This window comes from Argiope bruennichi, chromosome X1 (assembly GCF_947563725.1).
Source record: "Argiope bruennichi chromosome X1, qqArgBrue1.1, whole genome shotgun sequence".
NCBI lineage: Eukaryota > Metazoa > Arthropoda > Arachnida > Araneae > Araneidae > Argiope > Argiope bruennichi.
In genome coordinates, this window is record NC_079162.1 from 136,388,342 (window position 1) to 136,410,568 (window position 22,227).

At 31.2% G+C, this 22,227-nt stretch overlaps 1 protein-coding gene across 3 annotated transcripts in view; it reads right to left on the reverse strand.

The window, feature by feature from the left end:
• LOC129959090 (protein dopey-1-like) overlaps positions 1 to 22,227 on the reverse strand; it is a 213,554-nt gene that overhangs the window by 84,761 nt on the left and 106,566 nt on the right. For all 3 annotated transcript variants that reach the window (XM_056071898.1, XM_056071899.1, XM_056071897.1), the window contains exons 16-17: positions 17,337 to 17,510; positions 5,022 to 5,147 (exon numbers count right to left, since the gene is read on the reverse strand). In XM_056071898.1, coding sequence (XP_055927873.1) covers positions 5,022 to 5,147; positions 17,337 to 17,510 — 300 coding nt within the window. The remainder of the gene's footprint in view (positions 1 to 5,021; positions 5,148 to 17,336; positions 17,511 to 22,227) is intronic.

Genomic DNA, 22,227 nt, shown 5'->3' on the forward strand with positions numbered 1-22,227 from the left:
TGACAAATCAATAAAATGTCACATTTTGCCCATAATTTTTGGTCGGATATCGATGACGTTAAGTCAGCAGATTTTCAGACATCTGATTCAAAAGTCGTTCATTAAGCTTATATTTTGGATTTCTTTTGGTAGTATAACCAACAAGGTGGTTAATGAATCAGATATCACATTTTGCCGCCAATTATTGGTCGGCCGACCAAGAACTCAATGCGATGGATGTCGACGACGTTAAATCCGCGTATTTTCAGACATCTGATTCAAATGACGTTCATTCAGCTTATAATTTCCACTAAAATTTGTAGAATAATCAACAAACTGGTAAGTGAATATGACGTCACATTTTTGTAGACCGTTCGTTTCCTTTCGGTTAATCAATTTCATATCATGGTTTATGAAGAAAAAAAAATTGCTTGTATCCGCTATTTCGATCATTTGTCGGTGGAATTATTAGGGATATTGTAGCTTTTATATTATATAATAAGACAATGAATAGTTCAGAAAACAATTCCCATTTTATTCCATGCAGTTGTTACTTCCTCGGTAATGAATATATAAGTTCATTTCACTTATTTCACTATGAGAATTCTTTGATTAAAATCTAGTTAATGGTTAAACTAAATTTAATAAGACACTCTTTTTTCACTACACTCCATTGCAATATGCATGCTCAGGAGAGCTACTTTGATGTAGCCAGACTATATGAATTCATTATAAATAAGCGGAGTAAATTAATTGTATAATTGTAAATTCAATTTATTTAACAGTAAAATATCTGCTTGTTGCAATCTAATTTATTGGGCTACAATTATTTCACTAATGAAATAATACCGACTACAACTGACGACAAAAAATAAATATATGTGATATAGTATTTCTTTAAGTACACTAAAAGTACTTATGAAATATGCACAAAAATTGTTAAATAAATTAATATCAAAATTTTCAGATTCCACCCTCAGTATTATAACTATGCGATAGGGGAAAATATTTTATTCTTCTCTTCGTTTTTTTTTTTTTCTTTCGGTTTCTCTTCATGGCAAAAACTAAATAATTTCAAGTACTTCTAAATTTTTAATAGTCTTTGGCTAAAAGTGTCTTGATAAAAAAATGATTAAAATAGTTATTCAAAGAGTATTCATATATAACATTCACACCTTGATATTTGAATTTACTTAAGTACCTAATTATATGAGATTTCCTATTTAGGACAATTATTATTATTTTACTTCCTAGAATAATATGAGGTTATTGGAGAATTGAAGCGTTTATAAGTGATTTTTGCATTTTAAATTACTTAATATTTCCATTTAATTGCAGATTTAAAATTAAAAATTTAGTAATTCGCTGTGCGAGTCAGACTCACCATTGTATGCGAAAGGGTTAAAAAAATTGAAAGGAAAACACTCGATTTTTTTTGGGGGGGGGGGGGAGGAACATTAGTTTGCAATAGCTTTGAGGGGAAAAAATGCTTAACGATAAGAACACGAGCAAAAAGTCAAGATAGTTCAGATTCAAGATTTAATTATTTTTGAATAAAATACATCGGTTTTTAAGTCTAAATATACACATATATGTACATATTTAGATTTAATAAGGAGAATTAATTGTTTAATTTGTATACTTTTCATACTTTAATAAATAACAAGTAAAAAATAAGTTTGTACATATATTTACAAAATATTTTCACCAGCCTTCTTAATAAATAACAACACATAAATTTTTGATCGTTATGGCAACTTTTATCGAAAAAAATTATTTTAGGTAGGTGCCTACGCTATCAAATCTATTTTTGACGAAAATATCGAGTATTTCTTTTAATTAATTTTTTCGGATTTCTAAAAAGGGTTTTTTTTTTGTTTTTTTTTTTGTAAAATCTTTTCAATATACTTTCTACATTCATTATATATAACTTTCATGATAATAATATGCATTTTTTCAAGAATGCTTTGACACTGATTATGCTTAAAAGACACACGAATGTGAAGCATCCAGAATTAGTGCAAGATCAGGTAGCTCCGGTGTTAGAAGTAGAGGTGAAGAAAAGGAAGAATCCATGAGAAATTATTTCCTTAAAAGTTCTTGTTTGAAACGAAGAGAGCTCTAAAACACTTCAGTACCGCAATCAAAGAGAAATGAATTTTTTCCCTTTCTAAAATAGAAGGGGTTATTAGAAAAAATATAGGATTTATTATTTTTTTCGTGTTTTCTTTTGCATTGATAGTGTCTTATATATTAATTCTTTTCATTTAATTTTATATTGTAGAAGCATTGCTCACTTTCAAAAAAATAACTAACCTAGAAAACTTTTTATGAATTTTAGATTTAGGTATTTCATTTGATAAAGTATTATTTTGCTTGTGTTATCACTATCCAATGCTAGTAAATAATAAAAAATGCTTAATAAATTGTATTTGTTCATTTAGACTTAATGATCAAAATAGTTAAAAACTATTCCTCCTTAAACTTCGATTAAATATTTCAATTATCATGTTACAACAATTTTAAGTAATTTAATGTTGAAACCTGTGTTTCTATCTATATATTACAATCTAGAATGAAATTAAACCATATTTTTTCTGGAATTACATTTCAGTGTAATTAAACCTCAAAAGTCTCATAAAAAATGGATTTAAACATTGAAAAGTTTTTGATGAAAGTCGGAACTTTTTTTTCTTCAAATATATTTGCTAATTTTTAAAAATGAGAGAAAAAGTCCGTATCTGAATACAAAAAAGCTAAATAATACTTAATTTTCTTCCTTTAAATGTAAAACTACTTATTATGAGTTAATTATTTTGAAGTCAAGTTAGAGAAATTTTGCTTTCCCACTATCGGCGAAAATCTGGTCTAATTTATTCCAAAATTGAAAGTTTTAAATATATTTATTATTTATTAGTCGCTTATAGAAACCAAATGATTCTCCGAAGATATTGGTTATATTTCATTTCAGTTAAATTGTTTAAACATCAATCACTTCATGATACTATTGAATTATCACACATTTAAGTCGTGTTATTTTAATAGTCTTACATGTGTTCCGTTCATAGTATACATGAATGTTCCTAATGGAGACCAGTCCCATGATATTATATCACTCTTAAAAACGTAATTATCCTTTCTATCTAACTTTCGAGGCACTTCACTTTTTAATTTGACGTGTAAACTGCACAAATATTAAACAATCTTTTTTCAACACAATAAATTACATAAAATCAATTGTATAGTGACACATCATAAAATAATATACAAAGCATAAACAAATAAATGCTAAATTGCATATATAAATTGCAAAATAACACAGTTTGAAGAGAAAGAATCAGAAATTTAACACCATAAAAAGTTGAAAAAAGTTTATTCATACAACTGCTTTATATTAAAAAATATGTATCAAAAAACAAAAAATTATGACAAAAATTTTCATTTTGATATTCTCAATCGACTTAGGTCTTATTAAGATAACCGAAAATTGAAAATACTGAATTTAAAAAAAAATAAGCGCTATTGCTGGAATTACAAAGAAGAAAGTATCTCAAGCATAATTAGGATAATTAGATAAATTCAATGTCAATAAATATGAAAAAGCTCTTTATCACTTTTTGGGATGATTAAATGTTTATTAGTTATTAATCAGTAATTGCAATCATTGGGCAAATAATCTCTCATATATATGAGGAAGAATGCATTCAAAATTTATTAAATTTCTGACGAATACAAAGTTTAGGAATTTTCTACATATAAGAATATAAGGTGGAGTTTTTCATATACGACCATATTTGGGGCAATCTCATCAAAGGAATATATCAGCTTCTTCTTTTCATAATGCACTCTTAAGCAAATGAGATGTACAAGATTTTGAATTTCAGACTTTGTATATGAGATCTACATCAAATACAAATTTGGATTTGATTGCATTTTTAATAGTAATACAGAAAACAAACTGTCCGCGAATGTTTTTATTTTATTCCCGTTTACCAAGGTTACCCTGTCGAAATATTAATTTTTAAATATTTTAGCCTGGAGAACTTTTAATTCAACATACATATTCTAGGGACCAATACTGTCATAAGTATAAGGGCTATTTGCCAGTGGGCAAGATGGCAACCAAGCCAGTTCGTTTCTGGCACCGAGTACCGTCTTTCACTTGTGAAAGCAGACGTAAATGATGAGAGAAGTTTTTTGGATTAAATAATTTAACTCAGAATAAAAAAAAATCCAAAATTGAAATGATGGAAAAAGTATGCTTATATAGCTTAAAATTCAATCGAAATAGAACATGAATTATAACAATGTAATTATACGAATCGCAGATACCACAGAATTCATTAAGCGTAACCTTATTCGATAGCTCGCGCCCTTCCCCTCCCTCCTCTACCTCTGAAACGTAACTCCTGAGTAGTTGTCCGTCTGGGGAGGTGAGGGATTGAACTTTCTAAAAATCTTGAGAATCAAGTTTTGTCAAGTTTTGAAACGTCGAAATGCCCTTGAAGAAACGTCGTTATGCCCATGATATTTCCCAAACAAATATCAAGGGCATAACATGTCGTCATGCCGAAATCAGCATAATTTATATGAAATTTTTAAAGCATTTGTTTTTTGGTTAAGAAGAGCTTTACAAATGAACAGTTTCTATTTTCCAACGAAATAACATCTTTTTCTATCTCATCAACATGTGTATCATCAAACAATGGCGAGACGAATAAATGCTTGATTGTAAATTTAAAATACCAAACAAAGGGCATGGTTCTCGTTTTTTAAAACTGAAGTAGCATATTCAGACTGAGTTCAGTAAAAAAAAAAAATCTAAATCAAAGATATGCTCACTAGTAATTATATATGGTAAAGATGTAAATGATAAAAGAAAAAAAGAATAAATTCAATAAATTACAAAATGCAGAAATTACAATAGAAAATCAATACTTATAATTGAATCGATAAGTTTCACGTCATGCATATCACAAGAGATAGAATTAAAAACAATTAACCTCATACCTTAAAAAAAAGTTACAAAGGGAAAAAATTACCTTTCTCGCAGGAATACATTTCATAGTCCTGCTTTCATGCCATACCACAGCAATGGCTGCCATAAAATTTGGTCCATGATTTAAGGAAATAGGACTTAGGAAACTTAATATGTGCTGCTTAACAACCTGAAAAAGAAATATTGCATTTATTGGAGTATATACATATATATATGTACATGCTACCAAAAATAGCCAAATTTCGTTTTGATGCGTAATTAGTAAAAATTCGAAATATGTGTTAGTAATTACTTGTCAAAGCGGATTTCAGCTATTTAAGGGACGTAAACATAAGCATAGCAATTGCTTATAAACACCCCCTTTTTTTATTACATATGATTTTTGGTTTTCTCATATCGCATTTTTCTTCTTTACTCCAGTTTAATTTTTGTTTCTTACATTTTTAATTATTATGTTCATGTATGTGGTGCACGGAGCGTCATCACTCAACAGCCAATAAGAAGCTATCTGATTCCCGCCATTAAAACTGTATACAGTACTGTAATAGCGTTCATCGATGTAAAACGGCCCAGAAGTTCGTCCAGTTCATTAAATTCGTTTATGTTAAATTAGTGTGTGATTCTTGTAATATGAGCCATCGCTAAGCATTAATCTCAATCGGGCTTTCCTCTAGGGCCCATGAGAGATATTCGATTTGATATATAATCCGATTAGTGGGGGCCTGTTTTTCGAGCCAGAGTTAACATGTCTCTACATGTGGAGGGTTCGGTCATGGATGCAATGACCTCGGAAATAGAAAAATAATCTTTGATCCGGTAAGAATCCGGAAATTTCACTTTTAGTTTTCGTCAAATAATCTTCGGTTCGGCAGTGGCCGACAAAATTTTTCAAGAAAATCTGCGGTTTGGCAGTGGTCGACAAATTTTTCAAGAAAATATACGGTTCGGCAATGACCGGCAAAATTGCTTAAGAAAATCTTCGGTTCGGCAGTAGCCGGCGAATTGTGAAGCTCCTGCAGAATATTATCTCAACGGATATAATTGAAAAAGAACAGGTAGGAGAATTTTTTATATTATTTTGAATAAAGAATCTTGCAAGCATTTATTTTAAGATTTGTATATTTGAGAATGACTTTTTCAAGAAACTGTTTGAATGTGTATATTTTAGAAATTTCTGTTTTGAAGAAATATTAGCATTGTTATTATTATCGTTATTCTATTAGCATTTGTTATTAGGAAAAATAAAGGCAAATTCAAAATGTTTCAAAATACAAAAAAGAAAGATTTAATTATTGCCGCTGAAGCAATAGGTGAGGTAGTTCCGGTAAAAACAAATATTGTGCAGCTTAAACAAATTATAGAAAATAGCCATGCGGCTAAAGATGATTTGGAATTTGTTAAAGACATTATCATCTCAACTGTAGAGGAACGCGGAAAAATAGAAGCAGAAAAGGAAAGACAGTTTGAATTAGAAAAATTAAAACTAACTTTAGCTCATGAAGAAAATATGAGAAACGTTCAAGCGACCGAAATAAGTAGTCCTAACGGACCTCCTCCAGAAAGTCATGCGGATTCCATCGAGCAAATAATTAAAAGCATCCGCACATTGACAATGCTTGTACCAACTAAATCAGAAAATTTCAATTTGTTTTTCAATATTGTGGAACGTGCTTTCGAAATCAAACAGGTTAAAACTGAATACAATGCCGAATTTGTTAGGCGAGAAATTTGTTAGGCGAGAAATGCCGACATGTTTTGTTATACGCGAACGAAAGCGAAATAAATGATTATGACGAAATCAAAAGAATAGCATTAAGAGAATTCTAACCATCTGCTAAAGAATGTTGGGATAACTTTCAAGCCGCCAACAGATTTAAAGGAGAAAATCACATGCAATTCGTCTCAAGATTAAAAGCGAATTTAGAATATTATTTAGAACTAAAAAAATTGAAAGAATTATGTAAAGGTAACAACCAAGTTGTTTTCGTCGTACAAAATAACATTTTGTATAAATGCTAGGTCAACCATCGTTTGCTTGTAATACCTGAACTAATGAGACACGAAATAATTAAGAACGCGCATTCAAAAGGGCATTTCGCCGTGGAGAAAACTAAAATCATTATCGAACGTGACTATCCTTTCCCGAATATGCAAAAAAGTATTAAATCGGTAATACAGAATTGTGTAGAATGCATCCTAGTCTACCGAAAGCGTGGTAAGCCTGAAGGGTTCTTACATCCGATTCCGAAGGAAAACTTTCCTCTAATTACTTACCATGTTGACTTTGTTGGACCCTTAGTGTCAGCCAATAAAAATTACAATCATATTCTCAGCGTAATAGATGAATTCTCAAAGTTTGTTTGGTTATATCCTGTTAAAGGAGTCACTGCAAATGATGCAATTACGAAACTGCAATTGCAGGAAGCAGTGTTAAGAAATCCCATGCGTATTATCACGGATAAAGGTTCCGCATTTACCTCCAAGGAATTCACAGACTGTTGCGCGAATCAAAATATAAATCATATTCAAATTACCATAGGAATACCTCGTGGAAATGGACAGGTGGAAAGGGTTCCTGAACTCTTATCCCCTTGCTTGCCAAACTTTCCACCAATGATCCCACCAAGTGGTACAAACTCATGTTCAAGCAGCACAACGTGTATTTAACTCTACTGCTTCACGGAGTACTAAATTTACTCCTTTCGAACTCATGATCGGTGTGCAAATGAGGCAAAAAAGACCAGAAAATTCTCGACATCCTTCAGGAAGAATAGGAGCAAATGATCATCGACAGCCGCGAGGACATTCGTGAAGAAGTACGACAGAACATCTTGCGCCTTAAAGAAAAGAATAAAAGAGCTTGCAACAAGCACAGGAAGAAAGCTACTCAATATAATCCAAGTGACTTAGTGGCTACTATTAGTGGCCATACAGATGACCCAATTCGGCAGTGGTTTGAAGCTTCGCCCGAAGTTCCATGGTCCCTATCGCATCACAGCCAAGAAGCCACACGAGAGGTACCTAGTGGAGAAAATGGGAATCCACGAAGGCCCCAACCATACCTCTACAGCTGAAGATCATATGAAGCCTTGGTCTACAACTGCATAAAGCCCCTACTTTCTTTTTTCTGTTTTGCAAAAATCTAAAATGTTCTTTTTTGTTATTTTCAGATTCTTTCTCAGGAGGACGTCAAGTTCATCAGGACGGCCGCTTGTGGTGTACGGAGCGTCATCCTGGGGCGCTCGCGTCATCACTCAACAGCCAATAAGAAGCTATCTGATTCCCGCCATTAAAACTATATTCAGTACTGTAATAGCGTTCATCGATGTAAAACGGCCCAGCCGTTCGTCCAGTTCATTAAATTCGTTTTATGTTAAATTAGTGTGTGATTCTTGTAATATGAGCCATCTCTAAGCATTAATCTCAACCGGGCTTTCGCTTAACGCCCGTGAGAGATATTTGATTTGATATATAATCCGATTAGTAGTGACCTGTTTTTTGAGCCAGAGTTAACATGTCTCTGCATGTATATTCATTTTGATGGTTTTTTTTTTTAGTATCCTTTCCATCAAATCGAAAATTTTTATATTTAAACCAGTCATTAACAGATATTTTTTAAAAGATTGCAACAAAATAAAAAATGCTAACATCACAAAACTTATCTGCAGAAATCATTTAGGGCAAATTCAAATCTTTCCCTGCCGCAATTTAAATAAAAGATATTTTCACAAAATTTTATGAATAAAGTTCCAATTTATTAGAAATATATACAGTAAAAGTCCAACACTACGCATAGGATTAATAATTGGAATCCCACTATTACAAAGATTTACAATGCACCACCAATGATCTAATATTAAAGATACAAAAGGTGTGTGTTTATAATAAACAAAAGTTAACTAACTTTTGCTATAACACTGACGAAAGAAAGGAATATATTTCCCCATCTCTCTTTTAAATAATGGCATAGAAGGAGCAAAAAAAGGAGGCATTCTTTTACTCAGCACATTCTCTGATCTTTATGGAATATGAAGGAATACCACTCATAGTTTCTACCATTTTATTAATTAACCAGTTAACTGTTTCGACCTCTTCGGAAAATGTATGTCTAAACTGTCATAAAAATATTCATATTATATAAATATAATAAAAAATAACTATAAATATAATAATTAAACAATTATTATATAAATATGATAATTGTCATCGAATAAACTCGTCATAACGGAAAATGTACTTTTTCCATGACGAGTATACTCGTCAAAAACAATTAACTGGTTAAGTTTAAAAAAAAAAAAAAAAATCCAGTCCACTTTTCCTTTACAAAAAGATGATATAAAGAAAGGTACCAAAATACTTCTCTACAAATAGGATTTTGATAGAAGCATTTAATCTCATTGGACATTTTTACAGTTCTTTTCAAGTATGCCAATATCGAAAATCTATATATTCCACAAAATACTGATTTAAATTATTCAAATGAAAATGTAAAAATAAATAAATAAATAAATAAAAATATCTATTTTATTTATAGCATTCTTCATTGCATTTTACTCTATTATGATTCGCTTACAAGGAGAAACACCTGATAATTTTCATTATTGTTATAACAGACATTTTAAGAGAACAAGGCAACAAAATAAAATACTCATACATATACAGAAGCATTATTTTCACTGATCTTTTTCAGCTTTCAACAGTCCTTTAATTAAAACAAAATAATCAAGCCTTTCCTTAAGAGGAAGTAAAATTTACGATACTTAAATGCTGTCCATAAATCTTATGCTACAGAAATAGCTAGAAGAGGATTTGGTTAGTTTATTTGAAAACTTAAATATTTTATTATTAAAATAATTGAAACCCTGTTTGAAAAAAATATTTGAAGGAAAATATTCTAGGAGAAGTGGTAATAATTTTACCTCCGATTTTTTCAATACACATTTGAATTTATATAAACCTATTTCTAAACGTATTTTTCACAAAACATGTGGATATTGCCAAAATCAACTAAATTAATGAAACATTTTGGCAGAAAGATTAAACAGAACAAATTAAGTATAAGGTATCCAAGATGCATTGACTTGAATGATAAGAATTTGGAGCAGACACCTCACAAAATTGCGATGAACTGTAAAACAACTGGCTGCATATTTGTTAATATTTTTAGAAAAAAAATATACATATGTACGTTTCAATCTTTTGTAAAGAGACCACTGTTTAAATATTAATATTTTGTTCCAATCAATTTTCTCTTCATGATAACAGCATTTAAAACCAACAATCTGCTTAAGTACATCCAAATGATTCTTCGCATCAGTTATTTCTCTTGTGAGTGACTTGAATTTTTCTGTATTCAAAGATGTATAATCTATTTTTCATTTGTTGTTTCTGCTATCATGGAGTGTACTAGCTTAGGTTATGATTAAATGAATCATTTTTGCCATTAAGATAAAACTGGTGAATGAAGTGGTATATTATATATATATATATAATACACAAGGTGGTTATAATTAAATTCCCCCTATATCCTACAACATAAATGGGTGAGCGGATTGCAACGAAATTTGGTATATAGACTATACACGAGATACGCTCAGGGAATTTTGGAAGGAAAAAAGATTAAGTTCCAAAATGTCCACCAGAGGGCGTCTTCTCCGGAAAAACATTAAATTTAACACAATAAACGTCTAAAACGGAATAAAGAAACAATATTAACATTTATTGACAAGTTTCTGATCACCTTGTCATAGAACCACATTAAATAAAGGTAAAAAAATAAATAACAGTACGCTGTTTGAGGGGAAAACACACACACACACACACACACACACACACACACACACACACACACACACACACACACACACACACACACACACACACACACACACACAGTTCAGTTTCCAGAAACAAGAATAGATTAGGACGAAATTGCACAAGAGGAGCTGTTGTTAATCGTGTCCAGGACGATGTTGGAAAATGTGCTCCATGTGACCACCATCACTCACCTGCAAAATTTGAAGTGGATGGACAATGTATTCCACAGCAAATCGTAACTGATCAGTTGTGATGCTTCGCATATGAAGTGTTATGGAGTTCTTTAAGTCATACAACGTCGCAACACCTACACGAAACACCAGACTTTTTAAGTGGCCCTATAACCTGAAATCACAGGGATTTAGATCCTGTAAACGTGGTGACCATGGATTACGAAAGAAGCGATTAATAACACGTTCGTCTGTGAAGTGTTGGAGCAATAGTGCCTTCATGGACTCATGGATATGTGAGGTCACACCATCCTGCATGAAAATGGTCAATGTAAGGACCTGCCTTTGCTGCAGTTGCGCACAACAAACATCTGCAGCATGTCATAGTACGGAAGGCCTGTAACGACCATGATAGCAGAAACAGGACCATGTGCAATTATTTCCTCAAAGAAGAATGGCCCAAGAATGAATTTCGCCGTGAGTCCACACCAGACAGTCACCTTTGGAGAATGTAGGGAAATGTCAGTGTGCATACGCGGATGAAAATGAGCCCAAATGAGGCTATTCTGTGTGTTGACTGTCCCATTAAGGTAGAAATGATCCTCGTCGCTCCACTGAATATTCGAAGGCCATGTTAGATCAACAGTCATTCTGTTGAGAAAACTGACTGCGAATGAGAAACGTTATGGCTTGTCCCTATCAAGCAGCTCTTGGATATGGTGGATCTTGTATGGGAAGTATTGCATTATGTTTCTGAGCATTTTTCGGACGATGCTGTAAGAATAGCCTGTCTGTCGAGAAACTGCACGTGCGCTACTGCCCCCAAACTCTGATATCTGTGCGGTAACAGCTGTCTTGACGGCATCAACAAGTATCGGTGTGACAGGTCTACAACGTCTTCCAGGTTGAGCTCCTAATGCCCCGTCGCTTCAAACATGTTTCTTAAGGTTTTCACTATCAATATTTTTTTATTTGAAGAAAGTGTCTTCTTTTAATTAGTTCTGTCATGGGATGTTATCAGAATCTTCATTACCATATACAATTTCAGGTAAGACTTTTGTTTTTTTGAATCTGCATTCCATTTTTGGGTACTTCAAGCGATTTAAATTCTTGTGAATTACAGGTCATAGCATTCGAAAAGACAAATTCTATTAAATTAGAATCATGTTCATTTTAATATTATTATTTAGTCACTTGAAATTTACAAGAGCAGAAAGAACGTCTTTCATCCTGTTATAGTAAAAATGCGGTATAATTTGGGTATTTTCATCGGATCTAAACAATTAATACCCCTAACAAACACATAGATGAGAAAGGACTTATACAAAATTTTATGAATGAAGATATATACGAAGTCCTGACATTTGAATTCGAATTCTCTAAAATGTTCGTTCGAATTTTTTATAGGGAATTATTTTCATCATGCGGTTTCAAATGAATCTAGTACTAATTTTGTTTATATTGGTACACGAATCTACATTTGGAAAATCAAACTAGAAAACACTATATGCAATTGGAAAGTCTTTAAGGACGCGGATTTTTTCATTTTTATGATACAAAAGTTTTAAATCAATCAGCGACTATCTTATTTACAAACCTTATCTTATCTCTGAATAATCTGCCGAAAATAGCAAAAGTGGACAACTTTTTTGGTAGAAAATTAAAAATTGTTAGATACATTTAGATAATGAAAAGAAAAATCTTAATTTAATAAATAAATAAGATCGTATCTGTGCTACACTTTGAAACAAAACTATACGATTAAGAATTTGGTGAAGGAAACTTGCCCTGTTCTCAACATATTTTTAAAAACATTCATTATGATGCGGACATACCGAGTCTATTCACATTTGGACTTCTCATTCGCACCAGCTGCATTTTCTAGCCATTTGGTTCTACAAATTTTTTTTGGAAAATTTCTCATTCTCAGAAAATTTTAGGTAGCCTTCCATTCTTACAGGTGAATTTCTGAATAAAGAATACATGCTAGAAAAAAAATTCAAAATCCCAGACGGATTGGCGGCATGCAGGCTACAACTAGCAATATACAACTGAAAATTCTTTTTGCATTTAATCATTCAATAAGTCAAAGAACTTTTATTTTACTAATGGATCATCCATCGAGATAGATAACACTTCTCTCAAATCTGCGTTTTCCACAGAACCGCGAAATTATCGAAGTTCTACGGCTGGCAAATGACTTAAGAAAGCTTGACCCATATATCTGATCTCAACCTCTGTGTCTTTTTTTCCCCCATTCCAAAATTGAATGTATAATTCAATTTCTCTTCTTTGCAAAGATTGTTCTAATGCTTTGTCAAGCATCAGATTATAGATATTATGATCAATCAGACATTTAAATGAAACTTCATTAATGTATGCAGCAATTTCACATAAAATTATATAAGAGCCTTTTGTTGTTCGTCTGGAAAACTTTTAGCAATCTTGCTGTCTGGGAACACTTTTCGAAATAAGTCGTTTGTAAGAATGATGCAATAACAACATTCTATACACTTCAAAGACCATTTTAGTTTTGCATCTAAGTATTGTGTCTAACACAGAGATTCTTAACCTGTGGGGCGCGCCCCCCTAGGGGGCGCGAGCACTCTAGAGGGGGGGGACGAGAATATCCAAGTGAAAATATTATTTTAAAAAATTGATTAACTGACTGAAAGGAAAGCACACATACACATAGAAAACAAAATACATTTCGACATATTTAATAACTTATTAAAGTAAAACAACTTACTAAATCAAAACATACTAAATTAAAAACAAATTTAATAATTATTAGTGACTTTCTTGGGCCTGTCTTTCAGAGCAAAGTTTTTCGAAAGAAGGCTTACAATTATAAATAGCCACTCTCAGTTCTGTTTCAATATTTTGTCTTCAAAGAAGCCACAGCAGAAAATCTAATTTCACAAAAGTTGGATGTTGAAAATGGTACTAGAATGTGAAATGGCCTTGTTATTAGTGCAGAAAAATCATCCTTACTCCTGGTCAAAATTCAAATAGCGATTTATTACTAAATTGTCTTTTAGTTTCGCCACTTATCGTGAAGTATATGAATTTTTCTTCCTCATCAATTGAGAGTCCTTCGGGAGTCTTAAGAAATGGATCCCTAACCCACTAGTAACTTGCTATCAGTTTGTCGTAAGCAAGAAAATACTTTTTAAAATTCTTTACCAACATGACTAAAAGATTTTGAATGGTTACAAAACAACTTTTACATGTTCTTCTTCAGCCTAGTAAGTTTTAGTACAATCATCCGCATTTACAAACATTGCTAGGTTTGTTGCTTTAAATTTCTGGTCCACAATTCCAATTTTCTACAAAAAGCATTAACTTTATCACTCGTTTCCAACATAATGTGCATTTGTTCCTTGGAGTTGAAGATTCAAGTTATTTAATTTCCCGAATATGTCCACCAAGTACCTCAATTTCAACACAAATAAACCGTCGCGAAAGTTGTCGGTCTCAGGTCTGTTTTCTTCTGCTAGGAAATTGGCGATTTCTTCTCTTAATTCATAAACACGTTGCAAAAATTTCCCACGTGATGACCATCTTGCCTCGCAATAAAATAGTAATTTTGAATGTACTGAAACCCATGTCTTTACAAAGTGAGGAAAAGATTCTCGATTTCAGGGGTCTCATTTTTATATAATTTACTACTGTTACAACCGTAGTTAACACAATATTCAGACCAGGACTCATTGCTTTCGAAGCCAAAGCTTCTCTGTGTCACGCAACTTCGAGAAAAGCTGACTCTGTACATCTTCGGCTATATCACCAATTCGACGAGCAACAGTATCATTTGAAAGAGGTATGGCCTGCAATTGTTTTGAAAAATTATCTCCAAACATAGTTTCTACAATCTCAATTGTTGCTGGCAAAATAAGCTCTTCACCAATGGTGTGAGGTTTTTACATCTGGCTATTTTATATGAACTTTGTAAGATGCAATTAAAGTTTTTTTTATTCACAGACAAAGTTTCTTTAAAAATGATTTTTGCTTTTTATATGATTTTAATTTTAATTCGAAGAATTCTCTGGGTTTGTTGACATAATCACTATGAAGCGTTTCCAAATGTCGTTTAAGTTTATTAAGTTTCATGCTGACTGCGGTCAACATTTTTGAGCAAATTATACACAGGAGCCTTTCTTCTTCATTTACTTCAGAACTGGTAAACCCAAAATTTAAGTATTCTTGAGAATATTTTCTTGATTTTATTTTCGGAACAACGCTCGTCTCCGTACTTGTTGATGCTTGACTATCGTCTAATGCTTGCTTACTTCCGCTTAAAAATTTATCCATGAGTCTGCATAAATCTACTGCCGTGAATATTTAATATGGTGAATTGCAATTAACACGAAAACGTATATAACATACACATTCACTATAGATTCGATAGCGATAAAAGGATCGACTCGAATGAGACTGGCTGGAATTGAAACTTGCGTTATAGAACATTTTCCTTCTTCCTATGAGAAAACATTAGCTGTGAGCGTGCTCGAGACGGCATAGGTCGTGTCGATTCCCTTCCACAAACATTGCTTATTTATTTTTTTCACTATTGTTTAGTCATGCTTCTGTTTTTTTTTTTTATTATTATTATTATTACTCTAAAAAATTTATTTCCAGTTTCTAAATTTAGCTCACCCCGTCTAGATTAACTTTCATTAACGAATTTTTTTTTACTTTCATATTCTTTTAACGTTATCTCCCTGTTTGGCTTTCATTTCAAATATAATATTTAAATTTTCCCCGCTTTCTTTCGCTTCATCTGTTTACAGCCGGCTTGTCCAAAATGCAAGATGTGGTTTGTCGCCAACGTTGGCTCGCTTTTACTCTTGTTTTGGCAGTTAGTTAAAAATAATTTAAAAGAATCCAAAATACTCAATATACATTATTGCTGTATACATTTTATTGTATTCGGGGGGGCGCGATGAAAATTATGTTTGGAAACTGGACCGCAAATACTGAAAGGTTGAGAAACGCTGGTCTAACACAATGAATGTCGCAATAGCATTATTTCCAGTTGCTGCATTTGTTGAGGATTTCTTGGCAGTTGTTGTAATCCTTCTTGCTCCTCCCTTCTCTTTATCAAACTACGCAAGGAGAAAAGATTGGTGACTGACAGTATTAGCATATTAAATTCTTATATCATTAGCGGAATTCTCAAGGTAAAGCCAAACTCGTTTTCTCTTTTTTCCCAATAAATAATGGATCTAAATTTCGCTTATCTTTCAAAGATCAAACGAAAAATCGATCATTTTCAAATGCAGTAAAATAAAATTCAAAGAATTTTCAGCGTTTTTCAAAGACCATATAAAACCCCGTGAAAACTACAGAATCGTCCCTCCTCCAATTTTTTTTCTCCCTATTATTAATTCCTTGGTTATCTGATAAGTAAAAACGGAAGGAAAGTGATAACCACTAATATTTCAAAAAGTTGTGAGACAAAAATTACTTGCATGAATGTAATCAACAGAAAGCAAATTCGATTCCGAAAATATTCAAGCAGAATTTTTTTTTTATTCTATGAATTATTTTTCAGTTAAATAATTTCTTATATAAAAACAGAGAAAAGTATTTATGAAATATAATGCACTTGAGATTCGCTGACACATATGAAAACATATTTACTGGTACATATATAATATTTTAAACTTTTTGAAACCAGATATTGAACCAATATGATATATCAAAAAAATATTAATCACTAAAAACAATTTTTCTGATAAATAAAAGTAAATAAAAGAAATTCTTTTTCAGTAATATTTGCAGTAGCATCAAATTCCTACATATTAATCTAACTTCTAAAAATGTGAAGTATTTAAAGGAAAGAATGATTTATAAAAATTGAAATATTTTTATAAACTTCTTATGAAATCTCAAAAAATACATACCCCAGCAACACTTGACTCACCATTATTATCACTTTTAGAGTAACTTCCCTCTCCTCTATTCTAAGACATGAGCAAGTCTCAAATGAAACTGTGCTCAAAGTCAGACTAAAGACTAATAAAATATATCCTTACTTGATATATACTCTTAGAATATATATATATATATATATATATATATATATATATATATATATATATATATATATATATATATATAGCAGAGTCTCTATATTAAATAAAGGATATTTTTTATTAGTCTCTCTCTCTCTATATATATATATATATAATATCCTCGGTGATCAAAGAGTAATTAAATTCATACAAGAATATTATGTATTTCTATCCAAGAATATTTTGACTTAAAATAGTATTATTAACATTACTCCTTGTTAAAAGTTTGAAATTTGTAAGTGACAAAATATTTAGCAATCCAAAAATCAAGAATTTTTTGCCCTAATTTACCTTCGGTGTACCCATTATCCACCACTCTCTATGATGATTTTGTTTATCAACTTCTGTAACGATTCTAAATACAGATGTAATACTAGAAATCACTCTTGGTAAATTACTGAGAAGTACACGCCTTGCTGATAAGACAGGATCAAAAGAAGTGGAAGGATCTCGGCCAGACAAATCCTAAAATAATAAAGTAAAAGATAAAAAAACTGATGTAAATGACATTAAATTTAAGAGTAAATTGCAGTCAAATGCTGAAACAACAAATAATCATTTAAGTATCTTTCACACAAATATCTTTGTTTCAAACTATTCAGAATAATCTTCTTAAAGTTTTAAAAGTAGATTATTATTTTTTAATACAAATATCTACATGCATATTCTCAATAGCATAAAAAAAAAAAACTTTAATTGTGATGCAGGAATAATTGGTACATGACATATACTTAATTACTGTTGATACTGTAAAAAAAAGGAAGAAATTTGAAATGTTCTTATAATATTAATCCATAATTCTTGCTATATGATTGCATATATAATAGATTCATCAGAATAAAAAATAAAATTTGGGGGGGGGGAGTGACAGAGGACAATAATACTATTTTATCTCCGTAAATAATACCCAGAAATACCTTTAATTTATAAATTATATGTAGCATTCTTCTGCATGTATACTTAGTATTCACAAAATAAGTATGTACCGCATATCTCGATATCATAATTCTATTTCTTCAATACAACACAAAATTTGTTCTAAAGATTATTTTTAGATAGATTTATTTATTGCTTTGAAATACATCATTAAAAATAAGCAGAAATTCATTTATAACTTTTTAAACTTATTTTCTTTCCCACTAGTAAATTTAACATCACAAAAGTATGTACGTATTACAGGCGATGCATGAAACGCCTACATTAGGTGAAACATTTTTGGAAAAGTGAAATATGAGAATTATTTGAATATTATCTATATTTTTCTTAGACATTGTATAAAATATCTACATAATGAATAACAAATGTTATGAAAAACATGAAAGAAAATGTCATGATAAGGTTTTATTTAAAAAATGTGCATTCTACAGAAATACAAAAGCTATTTAGAAAACAATAATAATAAAAGGTGTCATTAAAAAAACTTTTACTTTAAATATTCAAAGGGAAATTAAACTTTAACAAATATACTAGTTTTAAAAAAGAAATCAAAATAAAATATGAACTACTTGTTACTCAAGAAAGAAAATCATTTATTTTGAATTGCACTTTACAAAGTTCTCATACAGTGTCCAGGAAATATTAATAATTTCAAGCTTGGTCTAAAGAAATCAAAATAAAATATGATATGAGATTCGATCGAAGATCAAATAAACACTTTGCTGGTAATAAATGCATTCTGAGAGTTTAGATGGTCGTAATCTTTTGACAAGGTTGCACCAATAAATTTAGAATCTTGTACTTTTATAGTAGTTTTATGAAATGATTTTTTTTTTCAGTAAGAAAACAATTTTGGAACACATATTTAATCCTAAACCAAAAAATGGCCACAAGCATGACAAACAGTGCATACAAAGAAAACATACAGGTTTTAAGGATTTTATTATCAACCTGGCACATGCAATAGGATGATTCAAATCCATGTGAACTAAACATAAAATTTTAGAAATACCTTTAAAAATTCGCCGAAAAAGAGTTTCAGAACACTATTCCCATGCATTCTAAGACAAAAAGAGAACTGGTTTTATTCCAACTGTTGTAAGGTTTGTATTAAAATTTTAAATGACTCATCTATGTCACCAAGTGGAAAACGAGCTATCAAAAGACATGAAGGATTTAAGATAGAATTCCATAAGGAGAACAAATTTTAACTGTCAATTGTTAAATTAGCTGGAGTTTTTTCCCCCAACACTGCATAAAAGCATTGGATCATCTCAAACTGAGTAGAGTACTTGAAACACGCCAAGAACAGGGTGTCCAACCACATTCATTCATTCATTCCAACCATATTCATATGCTCATGTGAAGCACAGAAGAAAATACTAAACTCAGAATGAGAAAAGTAGTATAAGGAGTACGATACAAACTTAGAAAATCATGCAATCCTGAGACAATTTGCTATGTGTGAAGAAAAGCAAGGCACCATAGTCTAAATATGCAAAAATAGCTATGTTAATCCCAAGAAAGCAAAAAACTCAGAGCCTCAAAATTCTGGGATTTTTCAGAATGACTGTAAATTTAACATCTGCGCTTAAGATGGGCATATAAAATCTTAAATAAAAGGAAATACAAGATTACACCCAAAGAACATAGGGGAAATGTAAAGCATTGAACTGGAATGATGACAATTAAGTTGTATAATGCTTCTGTTTAAACTACATATGACAATTTACGGAGACTCTGATAAAATAATATGAATATATTAAACGGTAATATCCATGATAATGATCCATAACATGCTTTCTGAATATACAGGAATGGCTGTTTAATAGTGTTGAGAGTTATAATGAAACTGGTTTTTGGCGCACTTGCGTCACATATGTGTTCCTAAGTAGTAATGCTCAAGTAGAACACTTGAATGAAGGACACTAGTCTTGACGTGTCAAATTTTCTTTGTGTTTGTGCCTACCGTCTATTTTAGTATTGTGTTTGTGTCATAAAATAAACTGTAATTATTTTTAAAACTTGCAAGCTTTCTCAGAAAATCGCAACACCAACATCTGAATCAACTGAGCTAATTCTTGACCTGTCATTGTTCTGGAGTGACCAGGGAGATCCAAGCCATAATTTGGGTGGTAAGATTTTGTATATTGTTCTAAGTACTGATCTCAGAAGTGAAACATGACGAACGAGCTAGGCAGATTGAAAAAAGAAACGAGCTGCTATACGTGGATAAACCACTACAGTCTTGAATAAATTTGAAGCCTTGTTTTCTTCAGAAGATCATATAGAAAATTTAAGATCGTCACATGAGCTCTTGATTCAATATCAAGATAAATTAAAAATTCATTCTGAGATCGATGCTCTTATAACAGACTAACTGAACATGATAATGAATTACTTGCATGTGAAGAGTATGATGAAGAAATCATAATTTATAAATCTAAAATTGACAGTAAAATAAAGAAAATTAACAGCGACAAAACTGTCGAAAGAACAATTGTACCTGCAACCAGTAACGTATCAGTAGAACTCAAAATGTCAACAATACTGTTTCGAGCAGCCATCAGTAAAGTTATCTAAATTAAATTTGGAAAAAGTTTCCGGTGATCCAATCAAATGGCGTGAATTCTTTAATTCATATGATAACGCAATTCACTCTGATCCCAGCTTATCTAAAATTGAGAAATGTACTTACTTGAAAAGTTTATTGAAATTAATGCTTATAATTGTGTATCTGGTTTATGAAAAAAGAAAAATTTTAACTGCTACTACTTGCAGATCATCTCTTAAATGAAAGTAAAATAAGCATATTAATCTAGTTGAATTATTTTTGTAACGTTCAATCTGGCCGTATACCAAAAATAACCTAAGAATTATTTTTATTTCAAACAATATTTAGAAAAACGCTCTGTGGACGAACCTCTTCAAATCAAAACATTTCGGATACATGCTATTCATGCTATATTTCTGTTAGCAAAATAGACGAGTCACCTATCTTGTTTGATATTCGATCTTTTGGGCGTTTAGAGGAATTATTTTATGACAGAAGATGATTCATCATCACAAGAAGTTTTAGGTCACTGAATTATTTAATAAAAACTTACTGTTTGGAAATGGAAAATATACGGCCACGTTGTTATTTAAGGAAAAGAAATCTCAGTTTAAAAATAATTTCTTAATTGCTAAGCAGATATTTTTGAAGTTAAAAAATAAAATAACGAATATTCAATGGTTACTTAATGAATACAAGAAAAAAATTAAAGAACAGTTAGAAACCGCAATAATTGAGAAATGCTCTGATAGGAATATTGTGAATATAAAAGAAATAGCTATATATTTTGCTCCTCAGAGTCCTGTAACACGTTCTGAAAAGGCGACATCCGCTGTACGCTTCGTTTATATCTATTCGCCTAATTACAGAAATGCTAAATCCTTAAACGAATGTTTAATTCCAGGGCTTAACTTTTATAGCAACTTATTATATATCAATTTAAGATTCAGGTTGTATGAAATAGATTTTGGAGCAGATAAAAAAAGGTGCCTTTCATTCTATTTCAATTGAGGAAGATTAAAAAAATATTTAAAATTTATTTGGTTCGGAAATGATGAAAACTCACAATTTCAAATATACAAAATGCCATGCTTGTCTTTTGAAACTTGTCAAACGTTTTCCACGCTTCCAGCAACTATTAAGTATCACATAAGAAAATATAAAAAGGAAGATCGTGATATTGTAGAAATGTTCGATAATTCCCTGTACATATGTGGATAATCTTCTCCACGGGGCGGAAAACCGCGATTAAACTTTTTATCTCTCAGTTACTATTATTGAGACTTTGAAAAATGCAAACGTGCATCTCCGTAAAATGAAGAATGATTCTAAAAGTTTTAAAAGAATTATGTGTTAAAAATGGAATAGATGTTGAAGAAAATTATACAAATAATAATTCAATATTTTTAGGTTTGAATTGGGATACAGATCAGGATAATTTAAAGTTAGATGTTACATAATTCAGATACTCATTTAATGAACACAAAATAACAAACGGACTCATTTTACAAACTGCAGCCAAAATTTATGACCCGATTAGATTAGTTTTTGCATATGTAATTAGAGCTAAATTTATGATACAAGAATTATGGAAATCTGACTGCTACTGGAATTGTGAGGTATCCGATGAATTGAGAAAAAAATTCTTGATCTGGTTTTTTGAAACAGGAGAACATTCATATTCCTAGAAGA